A 26312-nucleotide genomic window follows, 5' to 3' on the forward strand; every position below is an offset into this window, starting at 1 on the left:
TGATGCTCAAAATCCTACAAGCTAGGCTTCAGCAGTATGCGAACCGAGAACTACCGGAAGTACAAGCTGGGTTTCGAAGAGGCAGAGGAACTAGAGATCAAATCGCCAACATTCGCTGCATCATGGAGAAAGCAAGAGAATTCCAGAAAAACGTCTATTTCTGCTTCATTGACTACGCTAAAGCCTTTGATTGTGTGGATCACAACAAACTGTGGCAAATTCTGAAAGTGATGGGAGTACCAGACCACCTTACCTGTCTCCTGAGAAACCTGTACGAGGGTCAAGAAGCAACAGTAAGAACCAGAGATGGAACAACCGATTGGTTCAAAATTGGGAAAGGAGTACGACAAGGCTGCATATTGTCACCCTGCTTATTTAACTTATATGCAGAGTACATCATGAGAAATGCCGGGTTGGATGAATCAGAGGTCGGAATTAAGATTGCCGGGAGAATTATCAACAACCTCCGATATGCAGACGATACCACCCTAATGGCAGAAAGCGAAGAGGATCTCAAGAGCCTCTTGTTGAGGGTGAAAGAGGAGAGTGCAAAAGCTGGTTTGAAACTCAACATTAAAAAAACTAAGATCATGTCATCTGGCCCTATCACTTCCTGGCATATAGAAGGGGAAGAAATGGAAGCAGTGACAGATTTTACTTTCTTGGGCTCCAAGATCACCGCAGACGGTGACTGTAGCCATGAAATTAAAAGACGCTTGCTCCTTGGGAGGAAAGCTATGGCAAACCTAGACAGCATAGTAAGAAGCAGAGACATCACCTTGCCGACAAAGGTCCGTCTAATCAAAGCTATGGTTTTCCCAGTAGTAATGTATGGCTGTGAGAGCTGGACTATAATGAAGGCTGAGCGCCTAGGAATTGATGCTTTCGAACTGTGGTGCTGGAGAAGACTCTTACGAGTCCCCTGGACTGCAAGGAGGTCGAATCAGTCCATCCTAAAGGAAATCAACCCTGAGTGCTCATTGGAAGGACAGATACTGAAGCTGAAGCTCAAATATTTTGGCCACCTAATGCGAAGAGAAAACTCCCTGGAAAAGACCCTGATGCTGGGAAAGACTGAAGGCAAAAGGAGAAGGGGACGGCAGAGGATGAGATGGCTAGATAGCATCACGGATGCAATGAATATGAACTTGAGCACGCTCCGGGAGAGAGCGCAGGACAGGAAGGCCTGGCGTGCTATGGTCCATGGGGTCACGAAGAGTCGGACACGACTGAACGACTGAACAACAACAACAACAATGACTTTTCTCTTGTAACGCATCCTGGAGAATAGAAGGTTTACAACAGAGAAGCTGTTGGAGGCGATGGGCGGCTTCCCTGCATGTGTGATAGGAAGTAGTTGTGAGAGATAAGTTTCAGAGCGAAAGTGGCTGAAGCAACCCCCGCACCCACCCCTTGCAGCTTCTGCATTGTGAGTCACTTCCTCCTTGGGACACATTGCAAGGGAGAAGCAGCTGTCAGGTTAACAGTGCATGCAGCTGTGGTGTTTTGGTCTGGCCCTAAATAATTTTACATTGGTTCCAATTTTTTCGTAGTATGAACTTGAAGCAAAACAACAAAGTTTCTGCTTCTTTCCAACCACACACATCTGGAACTCTTCTTGTGGTACTGTTCACTTGAGAGGCTTTTTTGCATTTTGTCAGAACAGTCCCCCTAAATAATTAAATAAATTTGCTAAATTGAGTAAACTATTAATAAATGTAATACATTATTAAATAAATAAATTTAAGGTGCCCGCAACAGTCTTTGGGGTTTTGCTGCAACCCACTAGCATGGCTGCCCTCTGGAAATTGCCTAAATAATTAGACTCCCTAAATAGTTAGTCATAGTCTGTTCCCATTTTTTTGTTTGTTTTGTAAACTGTGCATGTTCAGTTCAAATTGTCAGAAGAAGGGTGTCCCCAAAGCCTATGTTTCACATGGAGAGATTGGACCAAATTCCACCTCAACTCTGTACTCTTCAGTTTTTCATTTGTTTTGTGAACTGCTGAGAGAGCTTTGGCTACTGGGCAGTATAGAAATGTAATAAATAAAATTAAATAAAATAAGTAACCTGGGGATAAACCAGGAATTTTAAAAAATATACATATAATTTATAGCCCACCCTATAAGTAGTCAAAATTCCCTGGGTAGCTTACAAAAATATATCCTACAGTGGTTCCAAGAATGAATTTAGATAAGGAGCTTTCTTTACATTGAAATAAGTAAAGCAAGTTGAACCATAGGAAGAAAACTAGAAAAGCCTGAAGGGTTTTGCATGTAATATTTTAGCTGTTGCTGCATTAACTGCAGATCTATTTTATTGTCATTCAGCACCATTGGCCTTTTTCAACTGATAGGCAGGCAATGCGATGCATCTTTTTATTTTCCTGTAATGCAATTTTAATCATGCTGATCGGTTTATGCTGGCTTTCATAGTTTTGTGGCTTGTATTCTTTGTATTTACATTTTAATTATTCTTTTTGTAAATCACCCTGGGAATATGTTTGAACAGTGGTATACAAATATTTAGACTAACTAATACATCGTGGATTATATGCTTCTAAGAGGCATTGGCTTGGAAATGAGGAGATACAGCAGAATTTAAGCACTGATGCCAAAGCTACACTGAAAGGATTTGGATGTATAAACTTCCAGGTAAATGGAGTTCCTTGTAGAGATTTCCACTTTGCAGAACATCACTTTCAGAGCAAAGAAAATTGCAGGACCATGATGGAGAATGATGATTTTGAGGCAGGAATAGCATTTACGTGCATTGAACTGAGCATGTTTTGAGCTTCAGAGATTCTGCTGGCTGTGTGTAGCTTTCTCTTTCTTTCAAAGAAGTATTCTGAAAACATTGCTGTAGTTAAAACAAAAGTAGAATGGGACCTGGAAGTTGTGGGCTTGCTGTCCTTGCTAATCTTGGTAAAACTTTGTAGCTATGGTGCAGCTGGAAGCTGCTGTTCTGCCGGGATCTAGAATGTCTAAATAGGCAACAAATATTTATTTTGGATCAGTGTGCACATTGAAGCTGCCTGGCAGTTAAGATAACCAAAACAACATTGGGAACAAACATAACTGTTAGTATTTGTTTTGTTTGTTGGGGGAGTGGTGTATATGCTGTTGCAACATTCCAGGCCAATTTCCCCCCTTTAAAAAATGGTTTCAGAGAAACTTGGGTGTAGAGATGTTTCTGCAGAGTCACTTTCACTCCTTTAAGGCTTTAAATCCAGAACCAGCTCTTCCTCTTTCAATTTACATAAAAAGTGTGTATAAAAATGGCCACTTCATACTTCAAGGAGATCTTGTCTCCTTTTTCCCACAAAGCCAATTTTGTGGGCTTTGCTGTGCCTATTGGGCACAGAAGCGTTTGGATTTTGGAACGTAGGAGCTGTGCTGCATCAGAGCACAGGTCTATCTCGTCCAGCATCTGGTTTCCCATACTTGCCAGATAGATGTCTCTGGGAAGCCCACACACAGGGCATGGGCGCAACAGCACCCTCCCAACGTTGTTCCTACCTATGCACGTGATGCAACGATACATAATTTTCAGAGTATCTCTCAAGCAGCTATCTGCTTCCTCCTTGGTATCTGTTGATCCATTCATGCACTTCCTTCCATTTCCGGTAGTTCAATATTGTGTAACTAGTAAGTTTCTGGTAAGTTACCAGAACAGGAGGAGCCTCTCTACTCTGTTGTCTGTTGGTGCAGAAATTAATAGCGGGTTTTATTTGTGTGGTAGCCAGTGCTAGTATTGGAGGGCGGTGACCCTAGGCTAACTCTGGTAGCCTGATATTGCTGCATAGAGAATGGATGCCACATCATACATTTAGTTAAGATAATCATCGAGGTTGCTTCCACCTTACCTTGTTTGCCTCGTTGAGCAAATGGCCCTCCTCAGGGTTTGATGGGCTGCTTATAATAATATTAGTGATTGTTAAAAATGTGGGCTGGGAAATCCCCAGTTCAAATCTTGCCTGTCCAGTTAACTCTCTCGGTCTAAGTTCTTCCCCCCTAATCCGTCGCAGGGGGATCATAATGGTGACATACCTTAACGGTGTGGGCAGATTACTGGGTTAATGTATGCGAAGCATTGTGAACCACTATATAAATGTTTAGTAGTAGTAATTATTTGATAGATGTGATTATATCAGCATGTAACCCACGCTCCTCCTACTTGCTTCCCTTACCTGCTCCTCCTCTTGGTGGAGATTGGAAACATCCTCTCCCAAGTTTAAACTAACCATGCTTCCTTGTTAAGTCAAACAAGAACAAACTGGTTGCATTTGGACATAATTTACAAGTATGGCTTAGTGTTACATGTGTGAAATTTGAGCTTGTGAACTCTTCCTCCCCTCCCCTTTGTTGGCATGGCTACAGAGAGGAAATTGGAAAGCTTTCATTTCTGTTTTCACATAACTGTGATTGCTTGTTATGTACAAACTCAGATAAATTTTGGTTGGTCCTAACTACAGTGTAGGGAAACAAGTCAGCTTCAAACCATGGTTTATGATCCAGGGTTGTTCCCCTAAGTCGTAGTTAAAGTTAACTGCAGTTCCAGGTTGTGCCATAAGCACTGCCTCGTAGGGTGCTCTGAGGATGTTCTAGGAAAGAGCTTTCTATGGTAGGAAACATATTTCCATTCTGAGAATGTTTTTCTTCCCGCTCCCTAGTTTTCTTTGAGGTGTCTGGGGTACCACCAGATAGACTTGGTGGGACACCTGCAGCCCACAATCCACCCCTTTGCACCCCTGCTCTGAAATTTCAGTCCTATAGAAACATACCTGAGTGTACACCATCTGAAATTAGCTCCAGTTTTGTCAATGTAAAAATTGTCTAGTTTCTCTCTACTTCTCTTTCCACTTACCAAATAACTTGTTTGTTTTGCTTAAGGATGCATTTTGAATAAACAACTGGATTTTATAATTTCAAAAACAGGGGAATTCTGCCTTTGTTTGCTTCTTTTCCCCAGCAACCTTTGAGAGGGTTCCAGGTGCAAGTTGAAACCATCACAGTACCCGGTAGAGCCTAACTTGGATGTCTGCCACCCCTTCCCACTTTCCCATCCAGACTGTAACCAAAGGCAGACTCCATGGCTTGAACATCAGCAACTTTTTCCTTCCCCCACCCCTTCATGCTTTGTTTACCATCTTGCCTGATGAAGAGTTCTGAAGAGTCCGAAAGCTTGCACAGGATTTTGTGATCTTTGACAATAAAGCTATTGTCCTGATAAGGATTTTAGCATTTTTCGTTTGCCTGAAACAGCTACATTTGCTTTTTGTGTTAACTGGGAGTAAGTCCCGTTGAACACAGTGGGACTTAGGTCTGAGTAGACAAGCATAGGATTTTGTGTTGTAAGAAAAGGAATTGAGTTGGCACACTTGCTCTTCTGTGGATCGAGGTACTTGTTCTTAAATTGGAATGTTATGACGTGTCGCCTTGGTTCCTTCACACATGGGTGACGCCAGCATTAAATAAATGTAACACTACTGTTGGGTGGTAAGTCAGTTTAGTGTAGCAGCATTTAGTTCTCTTGATAGGGTGTTTTTCCTTTTTGTCTCAACTAGATACTACACTGGGTGTTGGCTCTTTATATTTTAATTACTTTGTTTAGAAAGGATTACAGTGGTGTGATATTATACCAGGAAATATACTTGTTTGACCAGCCAAGTTCTAGAACAAACCATTTATATACCATTTTTGTTCTACGTGGTGTCGCAATACAGTTGTATACAGAAGTGTTCTTTGTCTGGCGATCGTATAACTGACAAACATTTTGACGACAGCAGAAGTACCCTGGCAGAAATGAATAGCTTGTATTTTGTTCATCTGAAACCATTTAGAACACCACATTTTAGAAACATCTTGCATGCAAGTTTTGTCAAGAGTTGGCCAAAGCACATACACAACTTTAGTGTGAAGACTTCCTGTGTATGCCAGGATTTGCTGCTTATTTACCAGACTGTTCAAATAGTGTATGACTACCCTTTTGAATTATTTCTTCAAAAACGAGTTTGGTAGCCTCCCTACCAATATGTATGTGAATTTAGAGAAGTTGTTTTGGGGGTAGTAAATCCTGAAAAACTCTGAATTCAGATTTTAGAAAGCACAGGTTAAAAAAACTGTTCTGGGATTACGAAAAAGTTTTTAAAAAGAAAAACCCAGTACTTGAGTTTTTATTAAGATATATTTTAACCTTCATGCAATCTCACCATTATAGCTGGCTGCATCAAAGGCAGGGCTGGCCTAAGAGATTTTGCTGCCTGAGGTGAAGAACAAGATGACACCCCCTCCCATTTTACAAAAGCTGACTGGACTGGCAGTTAAATCTTTCTTCAACACTGGTGATGGGACAGTACCTTCCACCACAACTGAAGACAGCAGACTAGCTTAGAGAGTACAGAGCAGGGTGCTTGGGACAGTTCTGTCCTGCAACACCTTGCTGCCACCTCCCAGCATCTGCTATCTGAGGCAACCGCCTTACTCTGCCTAATGGTAGGGCTGGCCCTAATCAGAAGGAATGGCAACACAGGCCCACTTCATTGTCTTGGCTGGGACTAACTGCCATTTGGCACCTTCTCTCCCAGAGCACTACAAATCTGCCTTAGTGGCAATTCCACCAGTTCATTATAACAATTCTGTAACACTCTGTAAGAATTGGTATCTGAATTTGCTTAATTTAGTCTTCCCTCCTTTTCCCTCTTGTATCATGTCTATTATATTTTTTGCCATTATTTCAAGTTGTAAACTCCATTCAGTATATTGACAGGAAGGTGGCATATACAGTACACACATAAAATAAAATACATACATTTCAAAGGAGCACAAAGGAACATATAGAAAAATAATGGCCATTGTCACAAAAAGGGCTCATTGCTGGTTCCCCATATCAGATTCTGACCCCAAACAAAAATTACTTCTGCTCTGCAAAACAATGCAGGGCTTTGCAAGTTAACATCTGTCTTTCTGTCTTTGGATTCTGGGACCACAGGCTATACTTCCTGGAAGATGGGCTGTTGCCAAGGGACGGGTTGCACCTCACAAAGGATGGGAAGAATGTGTTTGGCCACAGCCTGAAGAGCTTCATCAGGAGGGCTTTAAACTGAATCCTGTGGGGAAGGGAGACGTAAAGTTGGGGGTAACAATGGACGAAGGCTCATGCACTGCAACGGAGAGAATAGCTCTAATAGCACCCAATAATAGTCTTCAGAAACATATAGGAAGAAAGCCAGACTATGAAGCACATGGTCTTCGATGTCTGTATACTAATGCCCAGAGTATGGGAAACAAACAGAACGAACTTGAACTCTTATTACAAGAGGGAAATTATGACTTGATAGGTATAACTGAGACTTGGTGGGATGACTCTCATGACTGGAATACAGCAATTGAAGGATATAACTTGTTCAAAAAGAACAGGAGGAACAGAAAGGGAGGTGGGGTTGCACTGTATGTGAAAAATACATATCTGTGCCCAGAAATACAGGAGGATGAGCTTGGTAGCTCCATCAAGAGCATCTGGATCAAAATAAATGGAGCAAAGAATAAAAGGAACCTGGTGGTCAGAGCCTACTACCGGCCACCCAATCAAGGAGAAGACAAGGATGAAACTTTTGAAAAGCAAATAGCCAATGTTTTAAGGAAGCATGATGTAGTAGTAATGGGGGACTTCAGTTTCCCTGATATTTGTTGGGAGACAAATTCTGCAAAACATGGCCCCTCCAGGAAATTCCTGACTTGTGTGGCGGATAACTTCCTCCTACAGAAAGTAGAGGAAGGAACTAGAGGATCGGCTATCCTTGACGTGATCCTAACCAACAGAGATGACTTAGTGGATAAAGTAGCAGTTACAGGAACTCTGGGGGAAAGCGACCATGTTGTACTTGAGTTCTTGGTTCTAAGGGAAGCAAAAGCTGAGTGTAGTCAAACGCGTACCCTGGATTTTAGGAAAGCTGATTTTATTAAACTCAGAACAATGATCAGTAAGGCCCCATGGCAAACGACGCTAACGAGAAAAGGAGTCCAAGATGGGTGAAAGCTTTTAAAAAAGGAAATTCTCAAGGCACAATTACAAACAATTCCAACAAGAAGAAAAGGTGGAAGACAACAGAAGAAGCCAATGTGGCTTCACAAAAAGCTTGGAGATGACCTGAAAACAAAGAAGGACACATATAGGAGGTGGAAAGATGGCCAAGCAACAAAGGAAGAGTACAGGCAGGTAGCACAGAATTGCGGGGATGGCGTCAGGAAGGCTAAAGCTGAGAATGAGCTGAGGTTAGCAAGGGATGCTAAAAGCAACAAAAAGGCTTTCTTCAGCTACGTGCACAGTAAAAGACAGAGGAAAGAGATGGTTGTTCAGCTATTATATAAGGATGGCAAAATGATAACAGATGACAAAGAAAAGGCAGAGGTGCTCACTTCCTACTTTGGCTCAGTCTTCTCCCAGAAGAGGGTCTATGACCCCCCTGGCAAAGGCGAAGAACAGGCTGAAGGGGCAGGATTGCAGCTTGAGATCGATAGGCATATGGTCAAGGAACACCTAATGACCTTGAATGAGTTCAAATCTCCAGGGCCAGATGAACTGCATCCTAGAGTCATAAAGGAACTGGCAGAAGAACTCTCAGAACCGCTGTCTATTCTCATTGAGAAATCATGGAGGACGAGTGAAGTGCCAGATGACTGGAGGAGGGCTAACGTCCCTATCTTCAAAAAGGGTAAAAAGGAGGAACCTGGGAACTACAGACCAGACAGTCTGACATCAATCCCTGGGAAAATTCTGGAGCAGATGAGAAAGCAATCCATCTGTAAGCACCTTGAAAACAATGCCGTGATTACTCCAAGCCAACATGGATTTGTCAAGAACAAATCCTGCCAGACGAATCTGATCTCATTTTTTGATTAAGTAACCTCCCTTGTGGACCGTGGTACTGCTGTAGACATAATATACCTCAACTTCAGCAAAGTTTTCGACAAAGTGCCCCTGATATCCTGATGAGCAAACTAGCTCAAAGTGGGCTAGATGAAACAACGATCCGGTGGATCCACAGTTGGCTACAGAATCGGACTCAGAGAGTGCTTATCAATGGGACCTTCTCAAACTGGGGAGGTAACGAACGAGCGGGGTACCGAAGGGCTCAGTCCTGGGCCCAGTGCTCTTCAACATTTGTATTAATGACTTGGAGGAGGAGGTGCGGGCAATGCTGATCAAATTTGCAGATGACACAAAATTGGGCGGGATAGCTAATACTTTGGAAGACAGAAACAAAATTCAAAGTGATCTTGATAGACTGGAGCTCTGGGCAGAGAACAACAGAATGACATTTAATAGGGATCAATGCCAAGTTCTGCACCTAGGAAAAAGAAACCAAATGCACAGTTACAAGATGGGGGATACGCGGCTCAACAACACTACAAGCGAGAAGGATCTTGGAATTGTTGTCGATCACAAGCTGAATATGAGCCAACAATGTGATGTGGCTGCAAAAAAGGCCAATGCTCTTTTGGGCTGCATTAATAGAAGCATAGCTTCCAAATCCTGGGAAGTACTAGTTCCCCTCTACTCAGCACTGGTTAGGCCTCATCTGGAGTACTGTGTCCAGTTCTGGGCACCACATTTTAAGAAGGATGCAGACAAACTGGAGGGGGTTCAGAGGAGGGCAACAAAGATGATCAGGGGACTGGAAACAAAGCCCTATGAAGGGAGACTGAAAGAACTGGGTATGTTTAGCCTTGAGAAGAGAAGACTGAGGGGAGATAAGATAGCGCTCTTCAAGTACTTGAAAGGTTGTCACAGAGAGGAAGGCCAGCATCTCTTCTTGGTCATCCCAGAGTGCAGGACACGGATCATGGGCTCAAGTTACAGGGAGCCAGATTTCGGCTGAACATCAGGAAAAACTTCCTGACTGTTAGAGCAATAGGACAATGGAACCAATGACCTAGGGAGGTGGTGGGCTCTCCCACACTGGAGGCCTTCAAGACGAGGCTGGACAGCCATTTGTCAGGGATGCTCTGACTTGGATTCCTGCACTGAGCAGGGGGTTGGACTCGATGGCCTTGTAGGCCCCTTCCAACCCTACTATTCTATGATTCTATGATTCACTCTCCCACCTTTCTTCTCCTCCTTTTAATCTGAAGTAGGGTTTATAACAACTTGAATCAGAACTTGTTTTTTCTGCTGGTGATCAGCCCAAGAACATTTGAAGAAATTGATACTTTCTGAGCCTTGGTAAAGCATCCTTTCTGTTCATTGCCTGCATTTGAATGTAATGCTAAACTCTTGTGCAGTGTTAATGAATGAATCTCAGGCTTGTAAAGTCTCTCCTCTGGCACAGCCACAAGGAGGAGATTGGATGCTTTTGCTTCCCTTTTCAACTAACTATGGTTTATTGTTATGTCTGAACTCAGAACTCTGGCTAAATCTTAACTGTGCTTTAGGGAAACAAGCCAGGATTGAAAACCATGGTTTGAAGCCTGAGTCTCATGCACATAACACTACAAACTGTAGTTTAGTGTTTCATCTGAACCAGATCATTGAATAACCTTAAGCAGTCTTGCTTAGGCCTCAAACTCCATACAAAAGCAGTTTCCAGGTTATTTCCTTTTAAGGCCGTTGCAGCTTCTACAACAAATGCAAACAACTAATTTGAGTTCACTTTGGCCTTTCCCTCTGACTTGGTCTGCGCACCAGGAAAAGGTAATTTAGAGGAGATATAAGACAAAGACAGCACTTGTAGAGCACAGGTAATCCGGCAGCTCTGTGATTATCTTTATTTACTGAGTTCAGATCAGTGCAAAAAGGATATAAACAGCAGAACTCTCTGTAAAATGAAGTAAGATGCTTCTTTGTAAAATGCTTTACCAGCAGAAGGCTGTCAGGCACCATCTACCAGAGAAGACCATCACTTCAGGCTCTTTAGAAAAATACCCATTTGTGTTTGGTGTCTTTCTTATGAGGTGTGCTTTATCAGACTGATGATGTTTCTTTGTTGTAATTATTTACTGAATCTTACTTTTTTATATTTTGGGGCAGGATTTTTAAAAATTATCTCTTGTGTTTTTAATACATATTTGAAGATTTATATTTTTCATCTTGGAATCCACCTTAAGAGTGTTTTTACCCTTAAACATGGCCTAAAATATTTTAAATGAATAAATAATTAAATAGTATGCACATACTAGGGGCCGTGGTGGCTTAGTGGTTAAGACACTGAATTGCAGACCGGAAGGTCGGCAGGACAGCAGTTCGAGACCCGAGTGCTGCGTGACGGAGTGAGCTCCCGTCTTCAGTCCCAGCTTCTGCCAACCTAGCAGTTCGAAAGCAAGAAATTGCAAGTAGATAAATAGGTACCGCCTCGGCGGGAAAGGTAACAGCGTCCCGTGCACCTCGGTGTTCAGTCATGCCGGCCACATGACCATGGAAGTGTCTTTGGACAGCGCTGGCTCTTCGGCTTAGAAATGGAGATGAGCACCACACCCTAGAGTCGGACACGACTGGTTGGGGACACCTTTACCTTTTTATGCACATACTATGTCATACTGCATAATTGATGGGAGTTCAGTCAACACCACACTGAACCTGTTCAATGTATTCAAAAAAATGCTGTTTTTAAGGGCTAAATCCAGCCTGTGTGATTTGTTGTAATTCAAAAGCTCTGAGTCACCATCTGCTCATTTCTGAGTAATTTCTAGTCCCCAGTGACAACCAGGAAATATATCAGTGATGATTGATGGGGGATTTTGTATAACAGGGATAGCAGCAATTTCTGTGAATAGAAATACATTGTGTGGAAGTTGCTGTCACGGTAATTATGTGGATTCCCACATGCTATGTGGCTCTCTCAAGCTGTTAATTTTGCAAATAAGCACCTGGCTATAATTGTATGAATTTGCCCTCAGGCTTGGCAGCTGGCTTTGGGAGACTGAATTGTCTCAAATGCCTTTCCTTCTCTGTTGTCAGGATTTGAACTGCAGTGGATCTTGAGCTGTTCACCTGAGGGCGCTGATGTACGTTTTCTGGAAAATTTTGAATTGGGAACATTTCCCGGAAATTTTCTGCTACCCTAAACTGATAAGAGATCTGATTTAGGTTGGTTAGTTGAGTGAATGAATGTACTGCTCTCACAGACCAAGAAAACTTGATACATATAGAATAAAATACAGAAGTAGAATATTGATAAATTTGTATTTATAGAACCTCATCAGAGCTCTGAATTAGCCAATTCAGGATGTTTCTTGGGTAGCTTGATTAAGTAAGTAATCAGAGAGGTATTTGCATGTTCTGGAAGTTCCCATACACTTGCACACTGGTGAGGATCACTCCTAGTGATCTTAATTAAGATAGGGATCAGCAAGTACTAATAGCAATTTCCTCTTCTTGGCTGATCCTAAGCCCTTGCTCCATCAGGCTTCCCAGGCAGCCTGGAGGTTTTAGAGTCAAGGTGTGTAACACATACTTTAAAAAGATGGGAAAGATGAGCTCCTTGGTTAAAAAAAAAAAAAAAGTTGTCCAATCTGATTTGTATTGTATTAAATCATTATGTCACTAATTGATTTTATGAAACTATGCATTTCTAAAGTGGATTACTTTTCATGAAAAAAAATATAGCGGTGGAAAATCTTCCACCCCACATCAAGGCCTGAGGGGTGTCAAGCTGCAGCCCACCGAAAAAGAGAACTGCAGGGAGATCTGTCAGGGGATGCCTCTTTATACCAATTAACTACAGCTGGAACAGGTAGATCAGGCTGGCTTGCTAGTCTGGACTAATAGGAGACCTGGTCTTGTTGGTGATAGGTTTCTTTTAGCTTAACCTGCACTCCCTAAGGAGGGAGTTCTAAAACTTTGGTGACACCATTAAGATGGCCCTGTCCTCAAATACCACCCACTTCAACCCCAGTTGGGATACCAGGCCCAAGACCTGGAAGGAGAAACTTAAAGTGAATGGTTGAGCTATCCATGAAAAAGGCATTTGCACTTTATCCAGCCTTGTAAAGAAGCCCAGAAAAGTTACAGGCCTGCAAAAATGTTTACTAGCTTGCTTTGTTACTCAAAAGAGGGGCTGGTGGAAGAGGAACGGAGCACTCTCCCTCTTTTGTCAGCCCCTCCTATGAAGAGAAAACAGGCTAGTAAAAAATAGGTTTTTTCCAAGTTAGAAAATGTAATGGGCTAGTAAAGGAAGGATGGAGTGCTCTGGGCCTCCTCTGACAGTCTGCTCACCTGCCTGAACACACCAACTGGTTGCGTATGGCAACCAGGTGAGTGATTAAAAGCAAGACTGATTTTATCTAAATCTTACTGCACAGTTGAGGTTTTCTTTAAGCAAAGACCTTTGGATTCCTGGTGCCAAAGAGCTGAAAACACTTGGGTCTAGAATAATTTAGGTAGGGGCTGTGGCTTGCTGTTAGAGCAGGTGCTTTGCATGCAGATGGTCCCAGGTTTAATCCCTGGCATCTCCAGGTTGGGCTGGAAAATTCCTGCTTGAAACCCTGGAGAGCTGCTGTCAGTCAGTGTCAAACATGGACCAAAAGGTCTGATTTGGTATAAGGCAGCTTCCTATGTTCCTGTGATGGGTGAATTAAAGAATCTCAAAGGGACTGAAAATAGCATTGTTTTAATTGATCCTAATTTTTTGGATTAGTAGATGGACACATTTTGTAGAAAATACCACTGTATCTGTTTTGATGCACAATCGCTTTCTTGCTGTTTGACCATGATTATCGCTTCTGTTTTGTCACAAACATTAGTCCTCTTGACGCTTTTCATGTACAAAGGGGCCACAAAGATATAAAAGGGCTATGGGGCTGCATGTTTATCCCTGTCCTTGAAGTTCTGTGGGCCTCCTGTTCCATAATGTGTTGAGGATGAAGGTCTGTAGCAGATAGCCATCTCTGCTCGTGAAGGGACCCTGTGCTATTCCAGGGCTGTAAGAGTCGAAACAGTTGTTGTTGTCATTCAGTCGTGTCCGGCTCTTCGTGACCCCATGGACCATAGCACGCCAGGCCTTCCTGTCCTCCGCTCTCTCCCGGGAGCGTGCTCAAGTTCATATTCATTGCATCGGTGATGCTATCTAGCCATCTTATCCTCTGCCGTCCCCTTCTCCTTTTGCCTTCAATCTTTCCCAGCATCAGGGTCTTTTCCAGGGAGTTTTCTCTTCGCATTAGGTGGCCAAAATATTGGAGCTTCAGCTTCAGTATCTGTCCTTCCAATGAGCAGTCAGGGTTGATTTCCTTTAGGATGGACTGATCTGACCTCCTTGCAGTCCAGGGAACTCGCAAGAGTCTTCTCCAGCACCACAGTTGGAAAGCATCAATTCCTAGGCGCTCAGCCTTCATTATAGTCCAGCTCTCACAGCCATACGTTGCTACTGGGAAAACCATAGCTTTGATAATACGAATCTTTGTCAGCAAGGTGATGTCTCTGCTTCTTACTATGCTGTCTAGGTTTGCCATAGCTTTCCTCCCAAGGAGCAAGCGTCTTTTAATTTCATGGCTACAGTCCCCATCTGCGGTGATCTTGGAGCCCAAGAAAGTAAAAACTGTCACTGCTTCCATTTCTTCCCCTTCTATATGCCAGGAAGTGATGGGGCCAGATGCCATGATCTTAGTTTTTTTAATGTTGAGTTTCAAACCAGCTTTTGCACTCTCCACTTTCACCCTCAACAAGAGGCTCTTTAGATCCTCTTCGCTTTCTGCCGTTAGGGTGGTATCGTCTGCATATCTGAGGTTGTTGATAATTCTCCTGGCAATCTTAATTCTGACTTGTGATTCATCCAACCCGGCGTTTCTCATTATGTACTCTGCATATAAATTAAATAAGCAGGGCGACAATATGCAGCCTTGTCGTACTCCTTTCCCAATTTTGAACCACTCGGTTGTTCCATGTCTGGTTCTTACTGTTGCTTCTTGTCCCTCGTACAGGTTTCTCAGGAGACAGGTAAGGTGGTCTGGTACTCCCATCTCTTTCAGAATTTGCCACAGTTTGTTGTGATCCACACAATCAAAGGCTTTAGCGTAGTCAATGAAGCAGAAATAGATGTTTTTCTGGAATTCTCTCGCTTTCTCCATGATCCAGCGAATGTTGGCGATTTGATCTCTAGTTCCTCTGCCTCTTCAAAACCCAGCTTGTACTTCTGGTAGTTCTCGGTTCACATGATGCTGAAGCCTAGCTTGTAGGATTTTGAGCATCACCTTGCTGGCATGTGAAATGAGCGCAATTGTATGGTAGTTTGAACACTCTTTGGCATTGCCCTTCTTTGGAACTGGAATGTAAACTGACTTTTTCCAGTCTTGTGGCCACTGTTGAGTGTTCCAGATTTGTTGGCATATTGAGTGCAGCACTTTAACAGCGTCATCTTTTAGGATTTTAAATAGCTCAGCTGGAATACTGTCATCTCCGCTAGCTTTGTTGTTAGTAATGCTTCCTAAGGCCCACTTGACTTCACTCTCGAGGATGTCCGGCTCAAGTTCAGTGACCGCACTATCATGGCTATCAGGGACATTCAGATCTTTCCTGTGTAGTTCTTCTGTGTATTCTTTCCACCTCTTCTTAATCTCATCTGCTTCTGTTAGGTCCCTGCCTTCTTTGTCCTTTATCATGCCCGTCTTTGCACAAAACATTCCCTTGAGATCACCAATTTTCTTGAAAAGATCTCCAGTCTTTCCCATTCTGTTATTTTCCTCGATTTCTTTGCATTGTTCATTTAAGGAGGCCTTCTTGTCTCTCCTTGCGATTCTCCGGAACTCTGCATTCAGTTGGATATATCTTCCCCTTTCTCCCTTGCTTTTTGCTTTCCTTCTTTCCTCAACACATGAGGGGCCAGGAAGAGCTGCATGGTGTATGGGGCAGGACTAAACATGCAGCCCCACAACCCCTTTGCATTCATGCTGCCCTTTGCAGCCCTGCAAGGGGCTGTAGGTCAGTGAGCTAGAGCACATGCTTTGCATGCAGAAGGTCCCAGGATCGATTCGTACTATGTCCAGGTAGGACAGTATGTGAAACCTTCCTGTGTGAAAACTTGAACAGCTGTTGCTGCCAGTCAGCGTTGACAGTATTGGGCTAGATGGACTAGTGGTCTTATGCTGTATAAGGCAGCTTCCTATGTTCCTATACTTGCAGAAGAAGGGTTACTTTGACTGCAGTCTATTGTGACTAATAGCATTTTGCACAAGCCAGCCAAAGATAATCACTTCTAAATCCTAAAACTTATGAAATATGTAGGACTTTATAATGTTGAACTTTGGCTGGTCTGCACCCATTCCCCCCCCCCCTTTCACATGGTATTGCCACTCTTGCGACAACTTCTTCCTTTTCTCTCCCAAGTGGCTGTTTACAAAGGTGATGCTGTAAATAATTTATAGAAAGTACTTAACAGATTTGTTTCCTTTCTTTCCGCAGCTACCTTTTGAATTGGAGGTTTATTACATCCAACATGTCATGCTGTACATCGTTCCCATCTATCTACTACGGAAAGGAGGTAGGATGTGTGTGTAAAGCATGTTATTCCACTCAAAACACTAATCAAATGCAGCCTGTCTCCCTGGTTCTCCAGAGCAATCACCTCTATCTGTGAGGTCTACTTCAGATGCTACATTTTTAGGTGTTCACCTAAGAAATGTTAAGCGTATATATAAATTATAAAGCGGGACTGCAAAAATGTGTTTGGAGACTATATATTCTGCTGCAGCCTTTTACAACCTGATCCCCTCCAGAGGTTTTGGACTGCAGCTCTCATCATCCTCTGCTAGCAGTCTGTTGATTGTGCTTGCTGTAGAGTTGTAGCACACAACTGGAGGCCACTAGGTTGAGGGAAACTGTCCTGCTGGTATAGTCATCAGGGTACACTTGCTGGAGCACCTTGTTTTGTGTACACATGGTGGCAAACCCCTGATTTTTTTATTTCTTTATTTAAAACCCCTATGTCACACTTCTCTATCTCAACTCCAAGAGGCAGCAGTATGCCTCTCTATACCAGTTGCTGGGGAACACAGGCAGGAGAGTGCTATTGCATTCATGTCCTGCTTGTGTCGTCTGTTTCCAGGCCCCCCTTGTTGTTCAGTCGTTAAGTCGTGTCCGACTCTTCGTGACCCCATGGACCATAGCACGCCAGGCCTTCCTGTCCTCCGCTCTCTCCCGGGAGCGTGCTCAAGTTCATATTCATTGCATCGATGATGCTATCTAGCCATCTCATCCTCTGCCGTCCCCTTCTCCTTTTGCCTGCTGAGCAGTAAAACAGTCAGAGACTCAACTTGCCATCCACACTCTTTTATTGAGCTAACAGCTGTTCTTCAAACCATTAGAGTCAGTAAAGGCAAGAGGTTGCCCTCAGGGTCTAATTAGCAAAGCTGAGTCCTCTGATAAAGAAAACTTCAGTAGGCAAGACAGTTGCCTCTAAACTAACTATAGGTTACGGAAACAGTACCCAAATGGCTTTCTGAGCCCCTCCTTCAGGACAGGTCCTCCCCCCCATCTCTGGTGGGCAGTCAGCCTGGCAGAGCACCTCCCTCTTCTTATAAGGTAAGGTCCACCCGCTTGGATCAATGGCGGACTCTTACAACTGCCAATTCATGCCCTTCCTCCCTCTCTGCAAGAAGCTGCTTTCCCACAAGGGGAGGGGAAGGTGGTACCTGTACCTGACCCTCCTGAATGATGCCTCTGGGAAGTTGTTTTGTTGGCTCCTGGAGAGTCTTGGGGGATTTCCTCCCCTACTCTCTGTCCCAGCTGCTCTTCTCCCTTCTGAATCGGAATCAGAATCTGCAGACCCAGCAGGGAGCCTGGGTCCAGTCCTGACATCTTGTGGGTTTTGCATTGAGGCATTTGGGTGGCCACTGTGGGAACAGAATGCTGGACTTGATGAGCCCTTGGCCTGATCCATTATGGCTGTTATGCCCAAAGTGGCTCACATTATCAACATTTTAAACAGCTTCTTATTAAAAGGAAGAAAAAACAAACAAGAACAGCAGATTTCAAAAACAACTTTTGTTTTACAAAAGTCAGAGACTTAATGTCAGAAACCACTCAAAATAAAACATTTTTGTTCCTTCACATTTTTAATTTGGAGTCTAGAACCATTAGGAAGGTTGCCAAATGGATCTGTCAGGGTAGTAACTCATAACCTGGTCACTTCCATGGAGGAGGCTTTTTCCTGTATCTCCAGCAACTGCACTTCTTTAGTAAGTAAAATTAGAAAATCTATACCCTGCCTTTCCATTGCAGTCACAATGTTCAGAATGTCCCACTACAACCTGTAGACGGGTGGGATCATATGGCAAGAGTCTATCCTTAAAGTATACTGGTCCCAAGTCATTTAGGGCCTAAGAACCAGTGCTTTGAATTGGGCCTGTAAACAGACTGGAAGCCAGTGAAGTTTTTAAAAATAGCTCTGGCCAAAACTTTAGCTAATTTGTTTTGCACCAACTGAAGTTTCATCAAACTGAACGTGGTGCAATAAATAGCCACGAGCAGACTAGTGTTTGCAGTGCAGTCTGTTACACCGGTAAGGTACTCCTATGGCCTGCAGTGGGATTTGAAAACCTTGAACGATCCCCTTCCTTAATCGGTCTTTGCCAAAAAGTGCTCATATTGGAGGCAGCCTACAGGCATGTGCAGTATGTAAAGTCTGGCATTGCTTCTTGGTGGTCATTGTCAGTCTGACTTGGGAGTAAGTTCAAGAGTGTGTTGCACTAAGCTACTACCTTCGGAAACGGTAAGCTGTCTGATCAGTTAGTAAAAGGAACCTGTGTACTTTGCCCTGGATGGAAAACACCTCTGACAACAGCTGGATTTTATATTTTCAAAAACGGAGTGTCCAGTGTTTCCCCCTTTCTTTGTCCCATCAGCCTTAGAGGCAGTAGCAGCTTCTTCCTGTAACCATCACATGACCTGCATAGCCTAATTTGAATGTCTGACCCCCCCACCCCACAAATTTCCCCTTGCCCCAAACTTTCTTTTTATAATACCTTGTCTAATAAAGAGATAAGAAGATCTCAAAAGCTTGCACATTTTGGTGATATTTTGGTTGACCTAATAAAGATAATTTACTAATATGGATTTTGGAATTTTACGGTTAGCACAGCTACCTTTGCTGTTTGATCCCACAGGGCTCTTAGGATGGGCAGGCAGTCTTTTACTAGTTTTTTACAGCTATCTGCTGCCCTCTAGTGTTGGGCTGATAACAGTGAACTTCAATCTGACCTTTGTAAAACCTGGTTTCCACAGATAAAGGCAAAGTTGTAGCCAGCTGGTCTTGGCTTTGCCTTGCAAATGGTTGTTGAAGTTTTCCTTGGCTGATGAATAGTGCCTTGGCAACGCAAGATCCAAGAACTGTTGCCAGCTTCTACTCCACCTATGTGGATTTTAGGAGACTGGGGTGCCAGACATAGTAGGATTGTTACTCGGAAATCATGAATTCCTGATAAACCTGTTGAAAAGCAGCCAGAACTGCTTTTATGACAGTAAGAAAATGAGAATATTCTGTATTATAGTATGTAGCCACTCAGCCCTGGTTTATCTTCACTGTTTGTTCTGTTAATTATTTATTATATCTCCTTTTATTTATACCCCTCAATCAAGTAATCGTCAAAGACGCTTATAACACATTGCAGTAACATAAAACAAAAGCAACCGCTGACTAGCTCCCAGAAGTTATTGTGGTATATGGAATTGAAAATTCTCGTGTCTATTTATTTTTAGCCAGCTGGATTTTTGGAGAGATAAAATGTATTCTAGTTCGAGCAAACATTTTACAGAGTATCAGTGAAAGGTCCCCTATTCCCTCCCCCCCTCCGCCTGCCTTTTTTTTTTTTTTTTAATAAATCTCTAATTCCTAAATAGCGTTTTCTTAAGCTGAAGGGTCTTTGCCTTTCTCTTCATAAGGAAACAGTTTTATGGTCTGACACACTGAGGATTTGTGTTCTGAGCATCCTGCCTGAAAAGGTGTGCAAAATGGAACATTAGCACATAAGGATAGTCTTAAATCCAATTGGTTTGTTATCCCTTTCCCAGTAACTTCTAATATTTTCTTATGTTTTAGTAGCTGTAGTGCATTGTGTTAATTATCTACAGATATTTATTCATAGTGACCCCCAAGATCTTCCTTTAGTAAGGAACATTCAGATCACAATGCATTCCTATTTTATTTGGTTTATGACACACCCCACCCTAAATGTGGTTCACAGAACCTTTTATAAAAACCCATCTGTTGCAATCAGACAGTTGTTCAAACCCCATCTCCACCACCCTGTTCTCGGCCCTAAAAAGCTAAGTGAAATGTAATGGATTTAGGCTGCTTCTAAAAGATCCCCAGGGTCAAATTAAATGTTACTTTTAATATGTAGCATGCATTTCTTATTGGTGCCAGTGAGAGCTTTTTTGCTATCCCTGCTGCGTGTGTTTTGAGGTGGAGGTCATATCTGAGACTAGGACCCGGTTCACACAACACGACAACCCAGAGTATGGGTTGAATATGGCTTGCTGAATCATGTGTTGTTGTGTTGTGTGAATCCAGCCACGTTAACAAACCGTGGTTTATTAACCACAAACAACCCAGAATTCACAATCCATCAACAAACCATGGGTTCTCCTTGTGTCTTGTTCGTACTTTACAAACTATGGTTTGTTAGTGCAGCTGGATTCAAACAACACAACAACCCATGATTCAGCAACTACCCATGCTCTGGGTTGTCATGTTGTGTGAATGACTTCTAGGTCACGGTCCTCTTGCCAGTTCTGAGTTGGCGGAAAGCAATCCTGGTCATTGTTGCAACTTGGGCATTTGTAGGCACTTCTAAGACTGTGCACATGGCAGAGGTCTATTCCCTTCCCCAAGTAATTGGACCTACTTCAGTCTCATTGGGATTCATCTTTGGTCAAATAGGTTACTAGCCTGCTGGTAGTTATCTGTGGCATACTGACAGCCTGAATGAACCAACTGTCTTCCAATTGACTGAAGCTTTCCTGTCTGGCTACCCCTTTCCACAAAGGACTAGGCAAGTGGCTACTGACAAGTCTATGGTAATAGACCCATTCTCACATCAAATGCTTCAGTTGCTGTAAACTTGGGGGTCCTGTAACTATGAAATGTGGTGGATCAGAATGGCTGGCAATTTGCGTTGATTGTCTGATACAGCCTGACTACTAGTCCAGAGCTCAAGCAGACTATCTATAATACCTACTCAAGATATTATGCATATTCCCCAGTGTGCTGGAATCTGGTTTTATTTATTATTTATTTAGTAGATTTATATCCCACTTTTTTTACTAGAGTCCTTAAAAGTGGCTTACAATATTTATAAAATACCACAGACACATGGCAAAAACTCACTTGCTCAAAATACAACACTGAACAATACAACCAGCTTCACTTCAGCAGGAGCCACCAACTGATGTTCCTTCCTGCAGTGCAGCTGATGTCAGTTGGCTGTGTGTGCGCGTGCGTGCGTGCGCTTTGTCCCTGTCTTCCTCTTCATTCAATGAGTCCCCAGGGTTTGGGGTGAGGAAACCCCAAGTTTACACTTATCAGGATGAAATCTAATCTGTCACTTAACTGTCCAGATTACTGATGATAGGAGAGCCTTTTCTACCTCTTTGTGGTGTGGAATGTAGCTCAGTTGTAGAGCACCTGCACTGCATGCAGAAGATCCCAGGTTCAGTCCTCAGTGTCTTCAGGTAGGACTGGAAAGACTCTTGCCAGAATTCCTGGAGAGCTGCTGCCAGTCAGTGTCAACAGTACTGGGCTAGATAGATCCATGGTCTAACTCAATATAAGGCAGCGTCCGATGTTCCTATGTCTCTCCTTAACATTTTATAACGTGTTAATTATGCAGTGCATGAACACTACCTTGCAACAGGGATGGGCAAAGCATATGTTCACCCGTAAATCCATTCCATCCCATTTTTGCATTAACCTGCAAATGCTATTCAAGTATGTATTCAGAAATGCATTTCTAGACACCATCTCTCAAAATACATTTTTTTAAACATACTTTGATGATTTTTGAGCCGAGAACTATATTGGATCATTCGGGAAGTGTGAAAGCCAGTGGATAGCCACATTTATTAATTAAATTTATATCCCACCAAGATGGTGCTCAGGGTAGCTAACAATAGCAAAATACAAATTAAAAACAGAACCTTGATTAAAAACAAATCATTTAAAAACATCAGTAAAATAAACATGTTATACAGACTCATCAACACAACATTCTTCTAGTTCTGTTTCTACTTACATGATTTTGTATCAAAAGTTAGTGTAGTACAGATACTGATATAAAATCAATCTCACAATAAAGAGCTGTTTGACAGAAATAATCTCTCATTACTTTTTATCTGCAGCAGCTAGCAGTGCTTATCTAGAAAGAAATCTAATTTTTTATGGGTTGTGGGGCTTCCTGTGCTGGTTGGGATGTTCGCATACTTTAGGGTGGCCAAATGCCCCACTTTGCTTGGGAACCATACATTACTCGTGTGCGTGTGTGCGCAGATCAAGTCAGTTCATAACAGAATTCAAAAGCATCCCTAATTGCATCAGTATATCCAGCTGTACCATTTTAAACTTCGGATGGGAAACTGCGTGTGTGAATGGTCCCTTGAAGTTCTAGCTTGGCTTTTTCCTTACTATCTTTGTATGTGCAGGGAGGGTTTTTTTTGTTTTTTGTTTTAATACAGAGCAGCATTCAAACATTCAGTCCCACACCTGCAGGTGGAAGAGGTACAGCTTAGCAATAGTTTAATCCCTTAACACTCTTGATTCTGTAGCTTCTTAACTACAGATGTGAAGGTTTGGGGGGTGGGGGGCTACAGGAAAAAAACAAACAGAATTTTTCCCCCCTTCAAATTATCTAAAACTCTCTGGGGAAAAATGGGGGAAAACCACAGCAGTGTTATAAAATAAATTTCTGGGTTTCCCATTTTTTCTGGTTTTTTTCCAGGGCTTCACATTTCTGTTTCACATCTGTTTCACATCCCATACATTTTCAGGCTTGAGGCTTAAATCACCTTGGAGTATATCTCCTGATGTTCATTTTAACATCTGATCTTGTGTGGGAGAGAAACTGAAGAGCAACATTTGTACAGAAGCAATTTTACAATCACATTACTAACTCAGCGATTTGAAGCCAGAGCTGCTGTTGCGTTGTATAGGAAAGTGGTCTTCACGCTGAAGACTTTCACCATTTCCTGTTTTGCATCTGCCAGCAGGAGGAGCCAAAACTCCCTTTTCTATTGAAGACCATGTGCTTGCTCTGTAGGTGTTTTTCTTAGCCAGAGGAACATGTAGCCACAGCTCCATTCCTTCACTGTACCAGTTGCAGAAACTAATTGTTGCAGGCTTTTGTCTCCTTGTGGAGTTGAATGCAAACAGTTCTATCGGCCGTTTCCCAGCTGGGAGTAGTGACAAAATGTGTCACCTACTTAGAGAATTTCCGTACCCTTGGAGGTGGAAACTTTTTTGCTCGGGCTTCAAAGGTACTTTAAAGTAGGAATGTACGAAAGTCACTTACCTTTTCGCGGATGTGATTCGCAGTGGGGGGGGAGGTGCTCCGTCCCTCCCCCCGGAATCCTCGACGTGGGGGAGGCGATCTGGTCCTCCTCCTCGGAATCCTGCCTGGCCGGCTCCGCTCCACGGCGGCTCTACGGAGCAGCCAGCCAGGGCCGTCCGCAGCTGGAGTTCCGGCTGCGGACGGGCTGCTGTGGACGCAAATGGCGGCCGCCGTAGTGGCCGCCATTTGCGTCCAGCCAGGCTGCTGTGATAGGCTACGTAAGTATTTACGTAGCCTATCATGTCAAGCAAAAAAAACCCAGCATACACAAATGGCGGCTACAGCAGCCGCCATTTGCGTTCCCTATTTTTTGCTGTTTTATCCTACGTAAATATTTACGAAGGCTATTAACGGCGAAAAAAAAGGGGAATGCAAATAGCGTAGTGGGCGCTATTTGCGTTCCTTTTTTCCCCACCGTTTTAGCCTACGTAAATATTTACGTAAGCTATTACGGCGAAAAAAAAGGAACGCAAATGGCGCCCACTACGCTATTTGCGTTCCCCTTTTTTTTGCCGTAATAGCTTACGTAAATATTTACGTAGGCTAAAACAGCGGGAAAAAAAGGGAACACAAATGGCGGCCACCATTGCCATTTGTGTATGCTGTTTTTTTTTTTTTGCTTGCCATGATAGGCTACGTAAATACTTACGTAGCTTATCACGGCAAGCAGCAGATGCAAATGGCGGCTGCGGCAGCCGGTCGAGAGACCAGCCGCCGCCACTGCCGGAGCTGCCGCCAGAGCTGCTGCTGCCGGAACATCCGCCCCAGGTAAGCTTCGTCCTGGGGAGGAAACTGTGGGGGGTGGGTGGGGGGGCTGTTCTGCCACGGGTTTCGGGGGGCCGAATGCCAGTGCATTCGGCCTCACTGAAATCTGTGGCGGAATTCTCCGCCATCCCTACTTTAAAGTCAGCCTGGGACAAGAAAGTGCATTTTCCCTGCAAAAGCTCCCAGTCTTGTGTGTTGTTTTTGTTCACACCTTGATCTGCGAAGGAAGAAATGGGCATCCCAAATGGCATTGCGCTGCTCAGCTCCAGTGTCCTGGGAAACGTCTGAGTGGTCTCTGATGGCTGCAAAAAGATTATCCATGGCATATTTTGTGTTGAAACACAGAAGCCATTCACATTTTGTACATTGGATCCCAGACATCCAAATCTGTACATTTTCAACTTTGCATAAAGCTACTCCTTTCTGCTTATCGAATTCCATCTGAGTAGAGGAGGCGGTGGTGCTGGTTGGGAGAGATGAAGTCAGACTATGTTGGGGAAAATGAAGCATAATTAGAAGTTATGAGGGACAGCAAAGAGGGCGAAAATGTACTTGTTCTTTTTGTCCTCCTTCCTGAATCTCCATATCCTATATTCAGATTGTGACAGGCGAGGTGTGTGTGTGTGTGTGTGTGTGTGTAGAAATGGCTTGTATATTGCAAAGACCTCTGTGGGAGTGACAGGAACTCAGTCACTCCCCCTCACTGTTGCATCCCCGTGTATGACTGTGGTTCCGTATGCTAGAGCCCCTGCTTTGCATGCAGGTCCCAGGTTTGATCCCTGGCATCTCCAGATAGGGCTGGAAAAACTCCTGCCTGAAACCCTGGGGAACCGCTGCTGCCAGCCAGTGTTGACAATGCTCGGCTAGATGGACCCAGGGTCTGACTCAGTATAAGGCAGCTTCCTGTGTCCCCTGTCAGTGAGGGCCAGGTTGCTCAGGGTGGAGAGTAGGCCTGGCCTTACGATACGTGTCTCCAAGTGCAGCGCTCCACCTTGTTTGGCAGGCAACCATTCCTTTATATGGGGGATGGGAGAGAGAACAGGGAGACCCTATTTGGACACCCTATTGGAGTGGTGGCAGCTAAATCTGCTCCCAGTTCCTGACTCCAAGCCATTCAGGGTCAAGTGTGTCCCTGCCTGTGTAGCCCTATCCTGGTTTATATTCCTTGGTCACTGTAGACTGGAAGAAAATGTTAGGAATGTCTCCCAGCATTCTCTCCCATTCTCCTGATATTCAGTCACATGCTGTGTGACCAAGGAACAGAAAAGGGGAAGCAGATACATTCTTAAAGGCTGGAGTCTCCAGAAGCAGGGAGCATGCTTGCCCTCCCCCCCCAATGGTTTTCTGACTTCCCTCCCTAATATGTGAGTGGCTTTTCCATCAGGCTTTTGGGAGGCTGGATTTGAACTGTTGCTGCCGCTGTCTCCTATCTTCTTTTCCTTTCTTTTTGCTTCTCTCTTCCATCTTTTCCTCCTTTTCCTCTTTAACATTTTGAGATAGGCTTCACTGCTGTTTTATTACTTGCAGCATGTTTATATGTCTACAGTTGTTTTGTTTAGGTTTTATTCACTGCCGTGTATGTTTTAGACATAAGGAGGATTAATTTGCAAGAAGTCCTAGGGTTCTCCTCTTTTCCTTGTGAAACATCGGGTGGAAGTTTGAATTATGAAAAAAGTGTTTTCTCCCCAAAGGGGCAAAGAGTGGCAAACACCCACTTGAATCAGGTCTAGAAACTTTCTGATGAGAAAGATTAGAATCATAGAATCATAGAATAGTAGGGTTGGAAGGGGCCTGCAAGGCCATCGAGTCCAACCACCTGCTCAATGCAGGAATCCAAGTCAGAGCATCCCTGACAGGTCCAGCCTCGTCTTGAACGCCTCCAGTGTGGGAGAGCCCAGTACCCCCCTAGATAATGGGTTCCATTGTTGTATTGCTCTAACAGTCAGGAAGTTTTTCCTGATGTTCAGCCGGAATCCGGCTTCCTGTAACTTGAGCCCATGATTCCGTGTCCTGCACTCT

At 43.5% G+C, this 26312-nt stretch overlaps 1 protein-coding gene across 2 annotated transcripts in view; it reads left to right on the forward strand.

The window, feature by feature from the left end:
* Window positions 1-26312, forward strand: part of TMEM164 (transmembrane protein 164) — a 76663-nt gene that overhangs the window by 41768 nt on the left and 8583 nt on the right. For both annotated transcript variants that reach the window (XM_084814145.1, XM_084814146.1), the window contains exon 5: window positions 16390-16468. In XM_084814145.1, coding sequence (XP_084670271.1) covers window positions 16390-16468 — 79 coding nt within the window. The remainder of the gene's footprint in view (window positions 1-16389; window positions 16469-26312) is intronic.

The sequence above is a fragment of the Heloderma suspectum genome, chromosome 9 (assembly GCF_057233095.1).
Source record: "Heloderma suspectum isolate Gila_16-S chromosome 9, 16-S_ref, whole genome shotgun sequence".
NCBI lineage: Eukaryota > Metazoa > Chordata > Lepidosauria > Squamata > Helodermatidae > Heloderma > Heloderma suspectum.